Raw genomic sequence first — 23579 nt, 5'->3', positions numbered from 1 at the left:
AGCAGCAGAGCATTTTAAGGCACTCGGGGTCACAGGACAAGTGGTGGCAGAACCTCTCTCTGGTTTGGGTCACACTCCAAAACATGACACCCGCCTTGCTTCATTATTCCACCCTACTACCAGTGTGGGACCTGAGCAGAGAGCTGACTCTGCAATACATTATTGCATGAGTAGATGAATAGCCCAAGAACATTTTGCAGTTCAGCCCAGGAAATGTTCATTTCCCCTGCTGATTGGCAGCTGGTTGTGTAGTTGCTGTGCAGTGCCAATACCACAAAAGGACAACAGAAGAAGTAGAAATCTTTTTAAGGAACAATCAGGGTCAGCTAGAAGAACATATTCACTTTCCATGGCAGCATACACTCAGGTAAGAGAGAATTATGCTTTATGCAGAATTTGAAGGCGACACCATAGAAGAGGGATATTTACTAATGGTCTCTTATGTATCTAAGGAACTCTGTAGGTACCAACCTCCCGGTATCAGAGTTTACATTTAAGGTTCTTAAAGGTGACAGTATAATGGGTAACAACCAAGAAACTAGAAAAGGGGAAGTTTAGGTTAGTCATTATGGAGGTGGAGGGGAGAAATCTTGCTGTGAGATCAGATAGACAGTAGAATAATTTGCCGTGAGAAATAATTAAGCACCACCACCATAGATCTTTAAGGACACATTGAAACACTCATGGATTTAGTGTGTAGGACAGTCCAGCACTAGAGCAGAGGGATGGACTGAAGGACCCGTCTACCCTGTCATCTGACAGTCTCTGGGTATTGTTTTTATTTTAGATTTGTATTAAGATTTTACAAATACACAAGGTGCCAGGGTATATTATTGCCCAACATGGTCCAAAAAACAACCACCACACAACATCAATCTACGCAAGTCCCTTTAATACAGAGAAGATGGCAGAGAGGAGAAAGGAAGCGAGAAAGCATGGTGTGGAAGGATGATCTTACGGTATAGACACTGACCCAGAAGATCTGATTCATGGTTTGCCACAAACTTTCCATGTGACCCTGGGCAAATTGCTTGATCTATCTATGACTCAGCTTCCCATCTCTAAAAACTGGGATAATTAATAAATAAAGGCAGGCTTACCTCACAGGGGGTTGTGGAGATACATGTATTTATGTTTGTGATATGCTTCTCTAATATGATGATGTAGGTCAGATAGATGCACCTCCACAAAGATGAATAAGTGCTTCCAAATATGTTCCCTTGCGACAAGCCACCAATAAGCGAAGTAGTAGTGGTTACTGGCAGTGAACTGGTTAAACTATAACGAAAGAGAAATGCGGTCACTATCTACAAGTCTCTCATTAAAATACCAAGAAGGGAAAGGAGTTGTTTTAAGGAAAGTTAAGGCTGAATACCAAGAAATATTTCTCAATTCCTATTAGATGGTGGAATAATCCCTAAAAGGAAGGATTGGTTGGAATCCCCATTACTGAAAACTTGGGCAGACAGTTCTGGAAAAGACAGGCTGCAATGTACCTCATTGACAGGCAGATGAAGTAGCTGACTTAACAAGTCTTTCATCTCTAATTTCAAGGATGGCATCCTTCAAATGATCATACAAACAACAACAAGGGAAAGAGGGGCAAGGAAGTAAGTAGGTGCAGTATTAAGGAAGAATGAGAGGGTGGAATTAACAGTCTTGCAAAAGGGCAAGATAATGAATTCCATGTGAAAATTTGTCTTCAACAGAACATAGAAAAGAAAGCTGAATGATTAGAGAGGAGGGAAGACCCTGTAGAAAGAACTACTGACAAAGAGCAGGTAAGATAAACTCAGGGAAAAAATTGAATCTATATGAATTGGCCCATCCAGTCTACATGCATCTTAAAAGCATTCAAGGAATTATCCAACATACATATTTCCCACAGAAAATTAATTTCTAAAAAGTATGGACTGCTCGGGGGAGGTCAGCAGACTGGGAGAAACAAATGTAGCGGGGGCACAACCAGAAATTTTGTAAGGAGGGGGCCCAACAGTCTCCCCTCACTGCTCAGCCCAGAGCACTCCCCCTGCTGCTCCCCTACCCCAGTCCTGAGCTCTCTCACACTGCCTCTGCAACCAGCCCGCACTCTCCGCCCTGCACCCAGCTCCACACATGATCCCCTCCTGCTGCCCCATACCTAGCTCCACACTCTTTCCCTCACATTGCCCTGCACCCAGCTCCAAGATCTCCCACCTGCACCCAGCCCAGTGGTCTCTCCACCCCCACAGCCAAGCTCCTACCCAGAGGGGCAGTCAAGCTGAATAGCACCATCCCTACCAGGGGCCAGGCAGTTCTGGGAGACTTCTGTTTCTCTGCTTCCCTAGGAAGCACCAAAAGCCCAGATCCAACCCTTCCACCTGTCTGGGGTTTCCCAGTGGCCCTGCTCCTCTTCTCCACAGAGACTGGGGGTGCCCAGTGCCCATAGGTGCAGGAAAGATGTCAAAGGTGTGGGGGCCAAGCAGGAGCACGAGCTCACAATGCCCCTCAAATTTAGCCTGGCTACCCGCTGTCATCCCAGCAGGGAAGGGGCTCTGCTGTTATGCCTCCCAGCTCTGGTCAGTGGCCAATAGGGGGAGAGGAGGGAGCTGGGCCCTCTAGACATCCCCCCGACCATTGAACCACTGAAATAGAGTTCACATTTTCAAAAAAGAAAAGCGGAGTGAGCCTAGCAATTATCATCCTGTAAGGCTAACAACAAAACACCAACCACCTCAATGGAATTATCAAGCAATCAATGGAAATTAGGTCCATGAGTGCTTGTAAAAATCCCATCAGGAGCCTATCTGTATCTTTAGACACCTAAAAACCTTTAAATTTGATCCTTTGGGACTTAGGAGTCTAAGTCCCACTGACTGTCAATGAGACACAAAAGAGACTACAGACCTATATCAGGATAACTACGCCACTTGCTGTGAAAAATCCACATCGTTGAACGATGTAATTAGGTTGACCTAACCCCTCGTGCTTCTCCCATTGACATAGCTACCACCTCTTAGGGAGGGGGACTACGTACACCAATGGGAGAAGCATCATCACTTAAGAACTACAGCGGCACACCGGCGTCAATGCAGCATTTTAAGTGTAGACCTACCCTAAGTTACTTTTGCAAATGGGACTTTGACATCTAAAACTCTGCGAGCCTTTTAGCGAAATGCTGGTAGCGGCACAGCCGTGTCACTAAAAGCTGCATAGTGTAGCCATAGCCTAAATCCTAAAAGTGACAGTTGTAGTGATTTATCAAGTCGAAGTGTCTTTCACAGTGGATCCAGGGAGTAACCCCTGGGGATCTTTGACTTCAGTTTAGTGTCTCTGGCCTTGTGAGAGTTCAAACAGCAAAGAGATGGAAAACTTTCCTGTGTCTTTGTTTTAGTCCTTCATTCTGTCTCTCAGGCTATGTCTACACTACACAGCTTTTAGCGACACGGCTGTTTGTCGGCTCTCCTGCCGACAAAAAACTTCTACCCACAACAAGTGGCGTTCGCATTGTTGGCAAGAGACTGCTCCTGCCGACAATGCACTGTTCACACTGGTACTTGCCGCGGCAAAACTTTTGTCTTGGGCGGGGTTTAACACCTCTGAAAGACAAAAGTTTTATCATTCAATTGCCAGTGTAGACATAGCCTAAGTCCCAAGGATGAGCTTCCTTGCATGTAGCATTTCCAAGGTGTGATAGGCCATTAACCAATCCTTTGTATTGCACTGGTTCTTGACGGCCCACCTGATTTTGACAGTTCTTCTGGACAGGCAAGGGGAATCACTCTTCCCATCTGAGTTCACAGGTTTAAAACAAACATTTTCAAAAAGCTATATAGCAAAACTTACATATTTCCTTCTAGCATGGAATACAGACAGTACAAGTGAGATTACTGCATGCAGCAACTGACAAGCATTGGATAGAGTCTAAATACTACATACATTCTTATAAGACTGATACCTATTTTGAGCAACTCAACACACACAGGTGAACTGGTCTGGTCTGCAACTAGGAGTTTGTCCATTCTTAGATAGTGCCTGCAGCCTTGGCAAGAGCTGGCACCTGGCCTGCCAGCATCACAGAGGCGTCACCAGAAGCCATATCATCAAGTAGTGAAAGAGAAACACACACTAGACCTGCAAGCTCTTCTCAGGCAGGCAAGAGGAGGATGGGTGTAGTTAGGAGAATACAGAAGTGGGTGCATCTGTGTGTGGGAAGGGTGGTGGCAGAGAATAACTAGGGTGGTACTGGCTAGGCATCCGTATGTCTTCACATACGTCTCCACTATAAGTTAAGGCTTGTTCAGGGCCACTGCATGCATAAATTATTTGGCATTAGCTAAATATACCTCCCTGCTGTGAAACCCGGTCTCAGGGAGAAAACCCATATCTGTTCTGGGTGCACTGAAGCCATGGTTTCCTTAGATGAGCAAATCAAACAAGAGTGTGAAGGGTGTGACTGAGGTGTGAAAAATCCTTTAGGGTTACATTTCTGAGTGCTACACTTGCTGTCTCAGCAGGGTGTTAGATTAGCACCCGACTGAGAACATCTAAAATAGCCCTTTGGCTAAAAGGTCTGCTTTTGACTTGTCAGCAGTAATGCCTGTAACTCAGGGCACCTCTACATAGAGGGATAATGTGCTCTCCAGAGCTGTGATTTCTAAAGCACACTAACATTTTGCTCATTAATTGATCTGTAGTCCCCTTGTGCATTTTAACATAGTACCACAGCACTTCATTAAAGAGCACTAAGGAACTTTTAGTGCACACCAGCATGGTCTACATGGACCAATTAATGCCTAACACATTAGTGAGATGTAGAAATCATGCCCCCGTATTGCACATTTACATTTCTGTACCATAGAGACAACCCCTGCAGGCTCTTAGCATGGTCTAAAAGTGGTTAGCATGAGTGTTTGTAACATCATGTTGAAATGAGCAAGCAATTTGACTGGAAAGATAAGAAATAAAAACTGGGTTTGCTCTTTTCACCAGGCGTGTGGTTCATGGCCACTACAGATTGCAAAACAATTTATATAGTATGTGTGTATATTTACATTTATACACATACACACTACAGCACTGGTCACCAACCGGTCAATAGCCATCTCCGGTGCGGCTGCTGCTAAGACAAGCTCCCTGACTGCCCCGGCCCCACGCCGCTCCCAGAAGTGGCCAGCATGGCCCCGTGGACGGGGGGCAGGGGTCTCCCTCCGCACGCTGCTCCTGCCTGCACGTACTGCCCCCGCACGTCCCATTGGCCAGGAACGGGGAGCTGTGGCCAATCGGAGCTGCAGAGCCATGTGTAGAGCTATGTGCCACCCGCCCCCACACCCCACTCCCCCAGGGGCCAAAGGGGCGCATTGGCCCCTTCCAGGAGTGGTGTGGGGACGGGCAGGCAGGGAGCCTGCCTTAGCGGCAGCCATGCTGCACAGCCAACTGGGAGCTGCCGGAGGTAAATTCTGCCTGGTGGGAGGCTGCACCCCAACCCCCAGCCCTGAGCCCCCTCCAGGAGCCAGCACCCCAAACTCTCTCCTGCACCCCAACACTCTGCACCCAGACTCCCTTCCAGAGCCCACACTCCCCACCTCCTGCACCCCAACCCTCTGCCCCAGGCTCAGCCCAGAGCTTCCTCCCACACTGCAAACCCCTCGGCCCCAACCCAGAGCCCACATCCCCTCCCCAACCCCAGCCCCAACTCCTTACCCCAGCCTGGTGAAAATGAGTGAGGGTGGGGGAGAGTGAGTGGGGCGGGGCTTTGGGGAAGAGGCAGGGCCTCAGGGAAGGAGCGGGGTAGATCCTGGGTTGCTCTTAAATCCAAAAAAGTGATCTTGGGCATAAAAAGGTTGGAGACCACTGCACTACAGGATAGAATGCTTGATAATCACTGATGTGAGAAAGAGTGTGTTCCCAGCAGGGCCGGATGAACTCTCCTGTGGGCCCGGGGCTATTAGACTTTGTGGGGCCCCTGTATACAAGTCGTTTTCCTGGGCTGGGAGTTTGGTGCAGGAGGGGGCTGGGGCAGGGAATTGGGATGCAGGAGGAGGTGTGGGGTTTGGGAGGGAGTTTGGGTGCAGGAGGAGATTTTGGCCTGGGGCATGGGATTGGGGTGCAGAAGGGGGTGCGAGGTGCAGGCTCTGGTTGGGAGGTGCTTACCAGAGCGGCTTCCAGACAGCGGCGCAGCGGGCCTCAGGCAAGCTGCTTGCCAGAGCCCCACGCTGCTCCTGGAAGCAGCCGGCTGCTAGCCCTTCTCTCCCATGGGCTGGGAACCAGCCTATGGGAGATGCGGGGACGGTGCTGGGGGCAGGGGCAGGACGTGGAGCTGCCTCCTCCTGCCTCCTGGCAGGGGCCGCAGAGACATGCTAGCAGCCGGCCACTTCCGGGAGTGGAGTGGGGCCACGGCATGCAGGCAGCCTGCCTAAGCGCCCCACTGCACCGCGGGACTTTTAGCGGCACAGAATTGGAGATCACTGCCTTTGATTTATTTTTGCTGGGCCCCTCCTGAGCCAGGGCCCTTGGCTGCAGCCCCTAAAGCCCCTGCCTTAATCCGGCCCTGGTTGGCAGGGCAGTATATCACCTGTTACCTGCAACCAAAAGCAGAATATACTCTACAGCTATGTTTCTGGAAGCTTGGTAGGCACAAAATAGAGCAGGGCTGTGGTTGGGACCAGAGGAAGTAGACTATGATAAAATGAGCTGGAGAAAAAAAAAGGAAGAAAGATGGTTTGAGAAAGAAGCAGAAGCTGATTTAATGTTTCCTGTATTATACTGGGGCAAGTGTTTGCGTGAGGGGTTGTTACAAACATTTATAGCTAGTTCAGTGTTTCTCAGCCTCTTCAAATTAGGGAGCCCTTACTAGGGATCAACATTTTTCAAAATGCCCTTACATTTGCAATAAATATAGCAATGATAAGCCTCTAGAATTTACCTGTGTGTGTTTCAAGGGGCTGACCAAGAATCCCAAATGCAAAGGGTAAGGGTGTGCAGGGAGAGGGAGATTCTCTTAGCTTTAGGCTGTAATAACATTTTCAGCATCCTCCCTGATTGCCTTTCATAACACAAATAAATAAATAAATAAATACCTACTGGTACTACTAAAAAGAAAAGGAGTACTTGTGGCACCTTCGAGACTAACAAACTTAGAGACTGGTACTACTCATCATAATGAGCCTTCCTGGGCGGGTACGAACCACCAGTTGAGAGGCACTGGCCTAATTGAATACAATGTTACCATAAGAGCCAATTTTTCAAAAAAGAGGCGCCCACTTTATGTACACAAAATAGGAAGCTGTGGGAGGACACAAGGAGGTGACTACATACACACACATTCCAATTGCATGTGAAATATGGGTAAGTGAGTGTACAACCATCCGCCTGGGTCTGCAATTCCCCCCAAGACTCAGCATGCCCTATGGTGTGAAAGCCACTGTCTGTCAAACACAGCTGTTTGTGCGGTATGGTATTGAAACTTTCCAAAGGAACCCACAAGCAGAGTGGTTAAGCTTATATCATTAAGAGAGGGTCAGCACAGCTGAGGCCCATAAAGGGGGAGAGAAAGTTAAAAAAACCCACAAGTTCCCTATCTCAAAATAGTGAATGTCAAACGACACACCTGGGGATCAAATGCAGCATAGAGATGAGGGGGTAGCTAGCAGATGCTGTTAAACCTCAAGATTCAGCTTCAGGAGTTAGCCGTATTTACAAGTTCTACTGATCATATATTTGGGAATAGCTGGATGAACTTACCCCATAGATCAGAGTAATACGTGACTTACTGTGTGATGGGCAGATGTCCGAGAGAAGCCTCAGCATCATGAGACCAGGCAGAGCAGAGAAAAGATCACTTTTCCTATGGTGTCAGAGAGAATGATTTGAGCATTACAGCCGTTGTTCACCCTGCCATCCAGGATGTTGCAATGTCCATCACAGAGCTGTGTAACCAAATAAAAAAAATCAGATCAGATGAGAAGGGCCCATCATAATTACCTAGTCTAACCTCCTGCATACAGAGGCCATTGATTTCTCTCAGTAATTTCTACAGCATCCCCATACCTTGTGGCGGAACTAGTGCACACACATGCAGTAAGGAAGAATGTATCATATCCCTTTAGTAAACTGTTCCAATAATTACTCCCACTGGAAAAGATTTACAGCGCATTTCCAGTTAGAATTTTTCTAACTTCATTGGCGCTTACTATGCCTTTGCTAGCAACAGATTTCTTCTCCCCATTTAAGTTTTCATAGAATGACCAATGCATAGAGACTACTGAATTAAAATACAGCGACACAGATGTGGCTGCTGTTTGGGCTCTGCAGGACAGCCCATTGATTTAAGTGAGAATGCTGCCTGCATTGGCACCTCAAGAGCAGGCTAAGGGTGATTTTTGCTTATTACTAACATTGCCGCACCTACTCCCAGCTCTAGCTTTGCAGCTAGCAGCAGTCAGAGAATCCTTCGTCATTAGCTTTTCTCCAGCCTGCTTTCCTGTGTCAAAACCCCAAAGAGGTTTTAAATGTGTAAGAGGACTTTTCATGTCAAATGTTTTGGAGTAGAGCTGGTTTGAACTTTGCACAGTGAGATGTTGTAAAACAAAGCCACAGCTTCCAGGTAGCACAGAAAATAGCTGATAAATTATTACAAAATAAGAGCTAAACCTCCCGCTGGATGGCAGAAATCAATCACCAATGACTTGGCATTACAAGGAAACATCCTCTGTGGGCAAATGAATTCCTAATGGTCAATAGTGCAGTTTCTTGTGACTTCTACTGAACTATCTGAAGCCTTTGTCTTTTACTACATTTGCACAGCACCTAACACAACGTGGCCTGATCTAAACTGGGGCCTCTGGGCAACACTGCTATACAAATGAACAACAATGAAGCATGCAAATTTCCAATCTACCTTTTCTTTTTGTTTGTCAGAGGATGGTGGGAGCATGATTCAGGGGGTAGCTCCTCTGAGCTGGAGATTGGTTTGAACACCAGTAAATTGCCCCTTCATCATGGGCTTTCACAGGCCATTCTTTCTGTGTTATGTTACCGGGCTTCTGTGTCATGTATTCTTGGTATACAAAATTCCTGTGAGTTTCCTACATTTTCAAAAAATGGTTATTTGCAATCAAACAAAGGCACCAACCCATTAAAATAACACATGCTTTATGCAAGCAGTGTGGGCACCTCACTGGTTTTTAATCATTCCCCACAAACAGAATGGGTTGTAGAAATCCTTAAATGCTACATCTACCAGCGCTCAGAGTGTCCTACATTTTATGCTGACAAACAGATTTATTTAAGGCATTATTTGTGGGGGCCAACTCTTGATTCACTGTCTCCAGGAAGAGAATCTGCCTTGCTCACTTAACTGTATTTTGAAGGTTGCTAGATTTACCTCTCTGATAACTATTTTTCCTCCCTTTATATTTTCTTTTGCAAGGCAATCACTCATCATGACCCAGGAATTTCCTGAGGTGACGACTGAATTTACCTATGATGAAGCAGCTGCTGTTTGTGACCAAGTAAACATCCAGGAGTTTGGGAAAGTATTTCTGCCAGCCTTATATGCCCCTGTGTTTGTTCTTGGCCTGGTGGGGAATCTCCTGGTGGTTTTTGCCATCGTGAAGGGCAGCCGAGAGAAGAGCATCACAGACATTTTTCTCTTGAACTTGGCTATCTCGGACCTGCTCTTCGTGATCTCGCTTCCTTTCTGGACTTTCTATGTGATGCGTGGATGGATGCTTGGGAACATTCCATGCAAAATCATCTCCTCGCTTTATTATGTGGGTTTCTTTGGTGGCATGTTTTTCATCACTGTCATAAGCATTGATAGATACCTGGCCATAGTTCGGGCAGCATTTTCTCTGAAAGCCAGAACAGTCAGCCATGGCTCTCTTACCACTCTTGGGGTGTGGATGGTGGCCATTTTAGTCTCAGTGCCACAATTTGTGTTCACCCAGGAGACAGAGGAACAATGCACCGCTAGGTACCCTGATGATCTTAAGGAAATCTGGCCTATTTTCTGCAATGTGGTAATGAATGTCTTAGGGTTCCTTATCCCAGCCTGTGTCATAAGCTTTTGCTATTTTGGGATCATCAGGACATTGCTCTCCTGCAAAAATCACAAAAAAAAAAGAGCCATCAAACTAATTTTAGTGGTGGTGGTTGTGTTTTTCCTCTTTTGGACCCCATACAATGTACTGATTTTTCTGGAAACTTTAAGACACTATAAATTGGTTAACCAATGCCACGAATTTATGGACTACGCAATGCATGCGACTGAAACACTAGCATTCAGTCACTGTTGTCTCAATCCACTTATCTATGCTTTTGCTGGGGAAAAATTCAGGAAGTACCTTTGTCATTTGTTTCTAAAGTGTTGCTCATTCATGTGCCCCTGTGGGCCCTGCCACCAATACCAGGCTAGCTCTCTAACTACCACTCCAGAAAGCATGCTAAGCAGCAACCAGACCCAGAATACCAGTGACCAGGATGCCTCTGCCCTTCTGTGAAAGGTTTTGTTAGCATACCTTTAGAAATACACCTTGTCCAGGCTTCAGAGGAGTAGCCATGTTAGTCTGTATCAATAAAAACAACGAGGAGTCCTTGTGGCACCTTAGAGACAAACACATTTATTTGGGCATAAGCTTGCATGGGATATAACCCACTTCATCAGATGCATGGAGTGGAAAATACAGTAAGCAGGAATAAATATACAGCACATGAAAAGATGGGAGTCAAATATAACATGTGAGTGTACCTGAATGCCAGGGATTTCTTTTGCTCAGCATTAATTATTTTTTAAAAGTACAGCTTTAATGATGACAACTGAACAACACATAAAAACAATATTGCAGAGGAGTTAAGAAAAAAAGAAAAAAACAGCACCAGGAAGAAAAGAAGAATTTAAGGACAGATAATTTGATAGAAATGTAGACAATAAAAGTGTGTTTGTGAATATAAATATACCGCTATGCATACACATGCACACTTTTAAGGAAAAAGCAATCTCTGTAAAGTCAATGGTCCAGCTGATTGATAGTAATGGGGAATATTTGATATACTGTGTATTGGGTTACTCTTAGAGGTCAGTGTAAACTGAGGAATGCCTTTGTTTTTCCACTCTTTCTGATACAGCAGCATGTTCTGTTATACTGTATATAAGTATATTTTTGGTTTGAAAGCTCTTTGGGGCAAGAACCTCTTCTTATGTCTTATGGGAAGCACCCAGTACATTTCTAAAGCAGTGTGTAAAGAATTTTTTTTTATTTCTGGATTACTTATTGCTGGTTGCTACAAGTATTTTATTTGTTAATGCATAGCTAATAAAATACTAATGGTTTTAAAAAGTTCTTTTTAATTATTATTATTAGTTTTGTACCAACAATATGCTCAGCACTATACAATATGTAAAAATGAGGACAGAGACTGGCTTTAAGTTGTTTCCTGATCCAAAACCCACTAAAAATCAAAAGGAGTCCTTCCATCGACTTCAATGGCTGTGGATCACGGCCTTACAGCCCTAAGCCCCAATTCAGCCGAGCACTGCAGCACATGCTTAAACGCTTTGTTGAATAAAAGCTGACACACAGAAGACATACCTGGAGCGGGGATAAGTAGGTTGGGATATTTTTGAAAGCATCATCATTTAAGTTATAAACTTAATGATTGAGTTCACACCAGCTATTCAAGAGTAGAGGAAATGGGCCATATTCAGGGCATTGTAAATATATGACTCTTAATCATGCCCCGCTAATCACTTTAAATATCACATTGGACTGTTTTTAAGAGATTAAAGCAACTCCAACACCACAGTTTTCTGGAACCAAGGATACATGTGAACCCTAAAGTATTTACAGATTTCAACTTTTCTGTCTGAAGTCTGAGTGTGTAAGGAGCATTTTAGATCTGTTGGATTTATGGCATGTACTACCTGCCCAAGAGTCAGCTAACATATTTTATGCATTGCACTTATAAAAATGATCCGAATAAATGGCAACACAATAATATATGAACAGTATATAGGTAAATGTGATGAGTAACAAGAAGTAGTGCAATTAGAATCTTAATCTCTTCAGAGTTCCAATACAGTTCCAATACAGCTGAGCCAGTGTCTGACAAAACCAAGGATCCAGTCCTGCAAAATGAGCCCACGTCGGTGGTCCCCTGCATTTTCATGGATCCTCGTTGATACAGCTGGTCCAAAAATATGTCTAATTTTGAACAGAAATTTTCTTTTCCACACAAAAAAAGTTCCCATTTTTCAACTAGCTGCATTCATTGGCTTTCATGGGGCTGTGGGAGGGCTCAGAGATCTGCCTATGCAGAGTCAGTTGGAGAACTGGGACCCAAAATTCTGGAGCTCATCACCGCTGAACCGCAAGGAAGTTAGGATCTGGACCCACCTATAAACATGATACTTTAAAGCCACAGAACCACCTGGAATATTTTCTTCTTTACATGTAATTTTACTAATATCCCATTTTTGCAATTGTGTAACCAGCACAGATTAATAATGAAATACAAATTTCTAATTAAATGCACTAGATTTAATCAAAATATTACAGCTGATGTTTTAGACATTGACTAGAGCAGTGGTCTCCAAACTTTTTGGCTCGCGCCCTCCCAGGGTGAAGACAGGAAGACCTGCCGCAGACGTGCTGCTGATGGAAGAAGAATGGAAGACCTGCCGCAGGTAGGCCGCCGGAGGGGAACACCAGCTGAGGACATGCAGAGCTGCCGCTGAAGAAAAAAAAAGGCAGAGTGCTGTCCGGTGGCACTCCTGCTGCCGCGCACCCCCTGGGATCATCTCGCGCACCCCCTGGGGTGCGCGCACCCCAGTTTGGAGACCACTGGACTACAGGCATGTGGACACCCATTCTCATTCATTCTAATGGGAATTGGGTGTCCAGATATCTTCGATTACTTTGAAAATTTTGGCCTAAATGTTTAAACAAGCCAGATAAGAGATCTCTGCCCTTTCCCCCAAAGCAAATAGTTCCTTTTTAAAACATGATGAATGTGCAGGAAAAAAGAGGAAACACCCAGGGGTAAAATGAGAAGTCTCTCCCAGGCAAAGACAATTACACCAAAGTAAAGAGGTTAAAAATAAATGTTAGGAAAGCTCTGTGCACATGCATGAAATGTGGTTGGACATGAGCAAAGAAGACACACTTGATAATGCAATCACTTCCATTTTGCGTGTACACCCGACACACAGAGCCTGATTCTGTGCCTATTGAATCAATAGGAGTCTTCCCATTAAATGTCAATGGATATAGGCTCAGGCCCTCAGGGTATGTCTACACTACGAAATTAGGTCGAATTTATAGAAGTCGGTTTTTTAGAAATCGGTTTTATATATTCGAGTGTGTGTGTCCCCACAGAAAATGCTCTAAGTGCATTAAGTGAATTAACTCGGTGGAGCGCTTCCACAGTACCGAGGCTAGAGTCGACTTCTGGAGCGTTGCACTGTGGGTGGCTATCCCACAGTTCCCGCAGTCTCTGCTGCCCATTGGAATTGTGGGTTGAGATCCCAGTGCCTGATGGGGCTAAAACATTGTCGCGGGTGGTTCTGGGTACATATTGTCAGGTCCCCGTTCCCTCCCTCCTTCCCTCCGTGAAAGCAGCAGCAGACAATCGTTTCGCGCCTTTTTTTTCTTGAGTTACCTGTGCAGACGTCATACCACGGCAAGCATGGAGCCCGCTCTAGTAACCGTCACCGTATGTCTCCTGGGTGCTGGCAGACGTGGTACTGCATTGCTACACAGCAGCATCAACCCATTGCCTTGCGGCAGCAGACGGTACAGTAGGACTGGTAGCCATCATCGTCATGTCCGAGGTGCTCCTGGTCGCCTCTGTGAGGTCGATCAGGAGCGCCTGGGCAGACATGGGCGCAGGGACTAAATTTGGAGTGACTTGACCAGGCCATTCTCTTTAGTCCTGCAGTCAGTCCTACTGAACCATCTTATGGTGAGCAGGCAGGCGATACGGATTGCTAGCAGTCCTACTGTACCATCTTCTGCCAGGCAGGCAAAAGATGAGGATGGCTAGCAGTCCTACTGCACCATCTTCTGCCGAGCAGCCATGAGATGTGGATGGCTTGCAGTCCTTCTGCACCGTCTGCTGCCAGCCAAAGATGTAAAAGATAGATGGAGTGGATCAAAACAAGAAATAGACCAGATTTGTTTTGTACTCATTTGCTTCCCCCTCTCCCCTGTCTAGGGGACTCATTCCTCTAGGTCACACTGCAGTCACTCACAGAGAAGGTGCAGCGAGGTAAATCTAGCCATGTATCAATCAGAGGCCAGACCAACCTGCTTATTCCAATAAGAGCAATTACTTAGGTGCACCATTTCTTATTGGAACCCTCCGTGAAGTCCTGCCTGAAATACTCATTGATGTAAAGCCACCCCCTTTGTTGATTTTAATTCTCTGTAAGCCAACCCTGTAAGTCATGTCATCAGTCGCCCCTCCCTCCGTCAGAGCAACGGCAGACAATCATTCCGCACCTTTTTTCTGTGCGGAAGCCATACCAAGGCAAGCATGGAGGCCGCTCAGCTCACTTAGGCAATTAGGAGCACATTAAACACCACACGCATTATCCAGCGGTATATGCAGCACCAGAACCTGGCAGAGCAATACTGGGCGAGGAGGCGACATCAGCGCGGTCACGTGAGTGATCAGGACATGGACACAGATTTCTCTAAAGGCATGGGCCCTGCCAATGCATGCATCATGGTGCTAATGGGGCAGGTTCATGCTGTGGAACACCGATTCTGGGCTCGGGAAACAAGCACAGACTGGTGGGACCGCATAGTGTTGCAGGTCTGGGATGATTCCCACTGGCTGCAAAACTTTCGCATGCTTAAGGGCATTTTCATGGAACTTTGTGACTTGCTTTCCCCTGCCCTGAAGCGCATGAATACCAAGATGAGAGCAGCCCTCACAGTTGAGAAGCGAGTGGCGATAGCCCTGTGGAAGCTTGCAACGCCAGACAGCTACCGGTCAGTCGGGAATCAATTTGGAGTGGGCAAATCTACTGTGGGGGCTGCTGTGATGCAAGTAGCCCATGCAATCAAAGATCTGCTGATATCAAGGGTAGTGACCCTGGGAAATGTGCAGGTCATAGTGGATGGCTTTGCTGCAATGGGATTCCCTAACTGTAGTGGGGCCGTAGACGGAACCCATATCCCTATCTTGGCACCGGAGCACCAAGCCGGCGAGTACATAAACCGCAAGGGGTACTTTTCAATAGTGCTGCAAGCACTGGTGGATCACAAGGGACGTTTCACCAACATCAACGTGGGATGGCCGGGAAAGGTACATGACGCTCGCATCTTCAGGAACTCTGGTCTGTTTCAAAAGCTGCAGGAAGGGACTTTATTCCCAGACCAGAAAATAACCGTTGGGGATGTTGAAATGCCTATAGTTACCCTTGGGGACCCAGCCTACCCCTTAATGCCATGGCTCATGAAGCCGTACACAGGCAGCCTGGACAGTAGTCAGGAGCTGTTCAACTACAGGCTGAGGAAGTGCAGAATGGTGGTAGAATATGCATTTGGACGTTTAAAGGCATGCTGGCGCAGTTTACTGACTCGCTTAGACCTCAGCGAAACCAATATTCCCACTGTTATTACTGCTTCCTGTGCGCTCCACAATATCTGTGAGAGTAAGGGGGAGACGTTTATGGCGGGGTGGGAGGTTGAGGCAAATCGCCTGGCTGCTGGTTACACGCAGCCAGACACCAGGGCGGTTAGAAGAGCACAGGAGGGCGCGGTACGCATCAGAGAAGTTTTGAAAACCAGTTTCATGACTGGCCAGGCTACGGTGTGAAAGTTCTGTTTGTTTCTCCTTGATGAAACCCCCACCCCTTGGTTCACTCTACTTCCCTGTAAGCTAACCACCCTCCCCTCCTCCCTTCGATCACCGCTTGCAGAGGCAATAAAGTCATTGTTGCTTCACATTCATGCATTCTTTATTCATTCATCACACAAATAGGGGGATGACTACCAAGGTAGCTCAGGAGGGGTGGTGGAGGGAAGAAGGAAAATGCCACACAGCACTTTAAAAGTTTACAACTTTAAAATTTATTGAATGCCAGCCTTCTGTTTTTTTGGGCAATCCTCTGTTGTGGAGTGGCTGGTTGGCCGGAGGCCCCCCCACCGCGTTCTTGGGCGTCTGGGTGTGGAGGCTATGGAACTTGGGGAGGAGGGCAGTTAGTTACACAGGGCTGTAGTGGCAGTCTGTGCTCCAGCTGCCTTTGCTGCAGCTCAGCCATACACTGGAGCATACTGGTTTAATCCTCCAGCATCCTCAGCATTGAATCTTGCCTCCTCTCATCACGGTGCCGCCACATTTGAGCTTCAGCCCTGTCTTCAGCCCGCCACTTACTCTCTTCAGCGCGCCACCTCTCCTCCCAGTCATTTTGTGCTTTCCTGCACTCTGACATTATTTGCCTCCATGCATTCATCTGTGCTCTGTCAGTGTGGGAGGACTGCATGAGCTCGGAGAACATTTCATCATGAGTGCGGTTTTTTTTTCTTTCTAATCTTCACTAGCCTCTGGGAAGGAGAAGATCCTGTGATCATTGAAACACATGCAGCTGGTGGAGAAAAAAAAAGGGACAGCGGTATTTAAAAAGACACATTTTATAAAACAGTCGCTACACTCTTTCAGGGTAAACCTTGCTGTAAACATTACATACATAGCACATGTGCTTTCGTTACAAGGTCACATTTTGCCTCCCCCCACCGCGTGGCTACCCCCTCAACCCTCCCCCCTCCCCGTGGCTAACAGCGGGGAACATTTCTGTTCAGCCACAGGCAAACAGCCCAGCAGGAACGGGCACCTCTGAGTGTCCCCTGAAGAAAAGCACCCTATGTCAACCAGGTGACCATGAATGATATCTCACTCTCCTGAGGATAACACAGAGAGATAAAGAACGGATGTTGTTTGAACGCCAGCAAACATACACTGCAATGCTTTGTTGTACAATGATTCCCGAGTACATGCTACTGGCCTGGAGTTGTAAAGTGTCCTACCATGGAGGACGCAATAAGGCTGCCCTCCCCAGAAACCTTTTGCAAAGGCTTTGGGAGTACATCCAGGAGAGCTGCGAATGCCAGGGCAAATTAATCCTTTCACATGCTTGCTTTTAAACCATGTATAGTATTTTAAAAGGTACACTCACCGGAGATCCCTTCTCCGCCTGCCGGGTCCAGGAGGCAGCCTTGGGTGGGTTTGGGGGGGTACTGGCTCCAGGTCCAGGGTGAGAAACAGTTCCTGGCTGTCGAGAAAACTGGTTTCTCCGCTTGCTTGCTGTAAGCTATCTACAACCTCATCATCATCATCATCATCTTCTTCATCCCCAAAACCTGCTTCCGTGTTGCCTCCATCTCCATTGAAGGAGTCAAACAACACGGCTGGGGTAGTGGTGGCTGAACCCCCTAAAATGGCATGCAGCTCATCATAGAAGCGGCATGTTTGGGGCTCTGACCCGGAGCAGCCGTTCGCCTCTCTGGTTTTCTGGTAAGCTTGCCTCAGCTCCTTAAGTTTCACGCGGCATTGCTTCGGGTCCCTGTTATGGCCTCTGTCCTTCATGCCCTGGGAGATTTTGGCAAAGGTTTTGGCATTTCGAAAACTGGAACGGAGTTCTGATAGCATGGATTCCTCTCCCCATACAGTGATCAGATCCCGTACCTCCCGTTCAGTCCATGCTGGAGCTCTTTTGTGATTCTGGGACTCCATCATGGTCACCTGTGCTGATGAGCTCTGCATGGTCACCTGCAGCTTGCCACGCTGGCCAAACAGGAAATGAGATTCAAAAGTTCGCGGTTCTTTTCCTGTCTACCTGGCCAGTGCATCTGAGTTGAGAGTGCTGTCCAGAGCGGTCACAATGGAGCACTCTGGGATAGCTCCCGGAGGCCAATACTGTCTAATTGTGTCCACAGTACCCCAAATTCGACCCGGCAAGGCTGATTTAAGCGCTAATCCACTTGTCAGGGGTGGAGTAAGGAAATCGATTTTAAGAGCCCTTTAAGTCGAAAAAAAGGGCTTCATCATGTGGACGGGTGCAGGTTTACATCGATTTAACGCTGCTAAATTCGACCTAAAGTCCTAGTGTAGACCAGGGCTCAGACTACAGCAGTGTGTGAATAGCAGTGCACACCGAAGTGCTGCACTGTAACTCCCTCGCATGGCTACTCCAGGCATGAACTAAAAGGTTCCTAGTTCGCATTAATATAGTCCTCTTCCGATTACATTAATGTGAACTAGGAACTTTTTAATTCACACCTGCAATGTTCACATGAGGGAGTTATAGTGCAGCACTTTGGTGTGCATTTCTATTCACACACTCCTGTAGTCTGAGCTGTGGGGCTGTGTAGACATGCCCTTAGTTACACTTATCAGGGACGAATGATACTACCACCCTTCTGTGTCTTCATTTACCTCTCTGTGAAACAGGAATCGCCCAGGGATTTTATGAAGCTAATTTCACCAAATTTGGTGTACCGTACTTGGAGAGCCTTGGAGGGAAGGTGCTACAAGAGGGCAAGTGTTCTGCTAGATTGAAAATGCTGGTTCCATTTACAGACACTCATTTTTACTACAGTGACGCTTGGTTGAAATCTCAGAAATGTCTCATACCAGGAGAAGTGGCGAACCCCCCGCTTCCCCCAAAATAACTACATTTGCTTTGCTTACACAATGTTCATGGCTCTAACAGTAAAAGTGCTGCTGTTATCACCACTTTTCTAACACATCTCCACTATAAAGATAACCAATAACCAAAGGAGTTTGTTTACATTGCACGCTTACGTGCATTTCTGCTCATTCTGTATTCCATGCTCCCATCCCCAATATGTTCTTTATGTATTTAGAGCCTTATCCAAAGTCTTCTGAATTCACTTGAAATCTTTCCATTGACTTCAGTGAGCTTTGAATCATGCTCTCAATAACAAGCAACCCTCACACAAAGAAGTTAGCTCTCTTTCAGAATCATCACGATGCTAAAATGGTGTGTGCTAATTCAGTTACTTAAAGCTTAAAACCTACCAACTGAGACATTCACACAGCAAATTTAAAGCAACGTGACTCACTAGCACAGATTCTCTCAACCCTGAGGACTAGCCAGGATCAACACTCACCCCACAGGACCAGGCCTAGCCAGTATCCAACCCACTACATACTGCAATGTGGAGTGTGAACAGATGAAGTACTCCGGCAGGATCAGATAAAGTACTGATTGCCTGCCATAGATTACGGGCAGATTTTGGCACCCGCTGTTGCCCTACAACAAGGGCTATAAAAGCTCTACAGCCAGCAGGGGGAGAACGCCCCACGTGCAGACACTGCATCGGGCTATCCCAAGTGTCCTCATGCTGGAGCTGGTCAGATAAGTTAAGGGCCACAGGGCACTTGCTGGGAGCAGGGCTGGGAACAGGCGGGGAGTCCCTGTAATATACACCCCATGGGGTGGGGGGGCAGGAGGAGGGAGATGGCAGCTCCTGTTTGCACTTTACCTTACACCAGGGGCCACATCAGCCTGTGGTAAGGTAAGAACAGAAGATTTCAAATGATGGCTTAAAGCCACTTTTACCTGCTCACTTCCTCCCTGGAACCGCATGGACCAGGCTGCATTTCTTGGAGGTGCAACTCAGAATCCTGGCCTAAATATGTAACTCTCCTTCCATGTGCATGTATAATATCAAATCTAGTATTAACTGGGCCAGCGATTTCATGGCTATTAAACCCTTCCCTAGACCTTCTGTGATTCTTATTAAGGCACCATGAGCTTGTATTTGACCACTGCATTATTTTTATGTACACTTTACACAAAGTCGGGCAATCAGAGCCCATGGTAAGCTGCAGCTAGCACTGTGTATTCCAAAATGGAAGACAGCCCTGAGTTTCTGCAGCTGCATCCCCACTACTTTCCACAACAATGGGAGCGACTCCACACATACTCTTTCTGATCTATGAAAGCTAAGTGCCAGCACGAAGCAGAGTAACGGGGGTAGTTGAAAGGTTTCCATTGACCCTGTTTCAGGGAAAATATGTTTTCAAATAAAGAAATTTTTCCATGGAAAGTGTGTGCTTTCCATGGAAATTTTTGACCTTTCATCAAAAAAACTGAATGCCTGAAAACCAAAACATTTTCACTTTTCATCCAAAAACACATTACAGTCAACCCCCAAAATATTTTGATACTGAAATGCTGCCAGAGTGCCTCATGCTGCCTCATGTAGTAGTAGGATTTTATGGTTGTATTTTGTATAATTCAGAATGAAGGATAAAGAATAATAATGTAGCATGTATTAAATGTATTGATGTATGATTTGACCATATCCTGCCAGCCATCCTTTTTGAATAGCAGAAAGGAATGGCCTAATGGGCCATTTGGTAAAGATGCATCAGCTGGAATCTGTGTCTAGGCTGATTTCAAGGCAGTAACAGACGTTTTAAGGTCACTATTTTGTTGTAGGTTTAGCATTTTAAAATAAGTAAAAGAATGCCATGATCGTTTTCTTGTGCATTGCAATTTGATGTTCCTGTTCAAAATATTCCGTGTAAATTAATTCTGTTTTGTGTGTGAATAAGGAATGCGTGTAAAGAGATAAGTGTGAAGGCCATCACTAGCCAGATGTACGAGGTAGGAGCCGGAGACAGACGCAAGGGCGCCAGGAGGCTGCAACACGCCCCTATTGAAATGTCAGAGGAAGGCAGATTGATGACTCTAAAGGTGAGACAGGCACCTATCAAGAGGGACAAGATAGCTGTGATAAACAATGAGAAGGACAATTTAAGAAAATAAGCATTCATCAATCAACAATTGATTACAGCATGACGGTGCAAAACTCATTAGTCCCAATGAAGGAAAAATCACTATATAAATAGGGTGCCTTGCCATGAAATTTTGGGTTTGTCCTGCCAAGACTTCCCTGGAGCATCGTGCCGCGACCAACGGAACCCAGCTCCTACCTACCTGTGATCATCTAGCTGGCCACTAGATTGATCTGGACTCTGGACTGGTAACATCAACTGACGGGACAGTGTGTATGTGTGTGTGTGTGTGTGGTGTGATTGAATGCATATGCTAATTGTTGTATCTTCAATAAATGCAGCGTATAGCCTTTTCCCCTGAAAAAGATCCCGTATGCTTCTTATAAGCATAACACCATTGATCTCTATGGGCCAGGCTCCCTAATCTGACTACATCTTCCAGGATGTATTATGGCCATACAACTGCCATGATGCATTGACTCCCCTTACCAAGTGGGGGAAACTGTGGTACATCATGGGATACTGGGGCGGATTTACCATGAAACATACCATGCCCTGGTACGGGGGCCCCAATGACAGGGGTCCCCATGGCTGGGCACTTAGACAGCCTACTCCATGGGTGAGGGGGGTGGACTGTGGGGGCAGAATCTGTGGGGGACAGGAGAGCAGGGAGCGAGGCTCACCTGCAGCCTCAGGGGAGCAGGCGGGAGGTATGGGTGGCGGCAAGCAGCATGAACGCGGGCTAGAGGATGAAGGAGGAGCACAGAGCGGCCATGCAGCTGGCTGGAGAGAAGCGGCGCTTTGAAGGGGAAACTGCCGCTTCTCTCTGGCCACCGGCTGCATGGCTGTCCCCTGCTCCTCCTGAGTCCTCCGGCCCACGTTCGTCCTGCTCACCACCACCCGTACCTCCCACCTGCTCTCCTGAGGCTGCAGGTGAGCCTCCCTCCCTGCTCTCCTGCTTGGTGAGTGGCTGCTGGGTGCCGCACATGGGAGGGAGGGGGGAAATGGGGCTGGCCACCAGAACTGGCACAGAGCCCACGGGCAGGGGGGATCAATAGGAGGAGGCGAGCAGAGATGAGCACACAGAGGCAGCAGGACGCTCAGGTGGCCGCCGTTGGAACTGTGCCCACCCCCCCCCACTCGGGTCTCTGCCTGCTTCTCTAGGCCAGCCAGCGTGGGGCCACCAGGGCACCCAAAGCTGTCCTTGGTGGCCATGGAGATCTTGGTTTCTCCTCTCATGTCTTCTTCTCCAGCTCCATGGTGGCTCTGCTCATGTGCTGGGCCCCCAGCCCCGCCCCTTCCACCTGAGGCCCTACCCCTTCTGGGGGCCCAGAGCCAACCCCTGACACCTTGCCCAGGAGCCTGGCAATTCTGTCAGCAGCCCTGCCCGCACCCCTAGTTCCTGTGCCTATGGTCCTGGCTGCAGCCCTGCGACCTGCGCCTTGGTCTGGACCCGTGCCTGGGAGGGACAGGGGCTGGCTTTCAGCACCCCACTATTAAAAACATTCCAGTGCCACTGGTGTTAAACCTATTTGAGTGGTCCATGGCTGACCCAGGTCCACCTATGGCTACACCTCTGCTCTTTCAGACATTCTTAATCTGCCTAAAATCAAGGTCAGTTTTTTAGCAATAATGAAGCAACACTATAAGTCTGGCAGTCAAAAAAGCAAGAAAATGAAGGTGAGGCAAGAAGACAAAGCTAAGCAAAAAGATAGTTTGTCATCTTATTTTAAAAAGCTTGAAGTATTGAATAGTGGACATTCATCAAAATGTATGGGCAAGGACACATCTGAATTACCTGATCACTTGCTGAGCTGTGCGGATACCACAATGACTGCAAAAGTTGAACAAGTGGACTCTAAAGTGTCAATGGAACTACAAAATATTGGTAATTTTGTCAAAGTAAGAGAAGAAACCTACCCTGAAGACATTGCATTATGGCCAAAATCTGTTTCATTGGATATGATCGAATTTTTCTTAGTAAATAAACCGAAAAACTTAGGTAATATGGAAAATTTGAGAAAAGAGTATGAGGTTGGAGGACGAAAGCAATTTAGAGGTCTTCATGAGTCCCATTTTCTGTGGATGAAGAAAAATGGGACGACAGAAATGAGAAATTGGTTGATTTTTTCGGAAACCACCAAGGCAGTCTACTGTTATGTTTGCAAATTATTCCCTGACCATAGTAAAAGAAAATAAACAACATTTGTCAACGGGCACTATAACTGGAAAAATATTGCAAGACATGTTGCTAATCATGAAACTTCCAAAGCTCAGATTAATGCCATGTGTAAGTTCATTCAAAAGTGTAAAGTATCTGGAAGAATTGATTCTGTGTTACCAGCTCAGTTTGAAAAGGAGTGTTCTTATTAGAGGAAAGTGTTGAGACGTGTTGTTGCCACAGTCAACTGCTGTCTTCTTTGGGACTATCTCTAAGAGGACATGATGACTCATCATTGTCAAATCGAAAAGGTAATTTTTTAACCTGCCTTGAATATCTTAGTGAATTTGACAATTTTCTCAATGAACATTTGAAAAATTCTCAGTATCAGGGAAGACCAACTTTTTAATGCACCAAACCTACAATGAATTCATCACTATAACTGCAGAACAGCTCAGAAACCAATTCACTGATGAAGTAAAGGATGCCAAGTACTATTCCATAAAAGTCAATTTAACAGCAGATGTGAGTCATGTAGACCAATTAACATTAATTTTAAGATATGTGACCAGCAATGGTGAAGTGGTAGAGTGATTTCTTTGTTTTGTCCCGCTAAAATCCCACACTTCTGAATGTCTAGAGACAACTGTTTTGGAAATCATTG

At 46.5% G+C, this 23579-nt stretch overlaps 1 protein-coding gene across 2 annotated transcripts; it reads left to right on the top strand.

Moving 5' to 3' along the window:
* The first annotated feature begins 263 nt into the window (after positions 1 to 263).
* Positions 264 to 11286, top strand: CX3CR1 (C-X3-C motif chemokine receptor 1). Of its 2 annotated transcripts, XM_048838886.2 has the most exons (3): positions 264 to 367; positions 1710 to 1781; positions 9410 to 11286. In XM_048838886.2, the coding sequence occupies exon 3, from the start codon at positions 9423 to 9425 to the stop codon at positions 10479 to 10481; it is 1059 nt and encodes a 352-aa protein (XP_048694843.1). In that variant the 5' UTR covers positions 264 to 367; positions 1710 to 1781; positions 9410 to 9422; the 3' UTR covers positions 10482 to 11286. The 2 variants fall into 2 exon arrangements, with proteins under 2 accessions (XP_048694843.1, XP_048694844.1); XM_048838887.2 differs by lacking the exon at positions 1710 to 1781.
* Positions 11287 to 23579: the final 12293 nt, after the last annotated feature.

This window comes from Caretta caretta, chromosome 2 (assembly GCF_965140235.1).
Source record: "Caretta caretta isolate rCarCar2 chromosome 2, rCarCar1.hap1, whole genome shotgun sequence".
Taxonomy (NCBI): Eukaryota; Metazoa; Chordata; order Testudines; family Cheloniidae; genus Caretta; species Caretta caretta.
The sequence above is the reverse complement of the archived record's forward strand: the minus strand, read 5'-3'. Positions and strand labels throughout refer to the sequence as shown.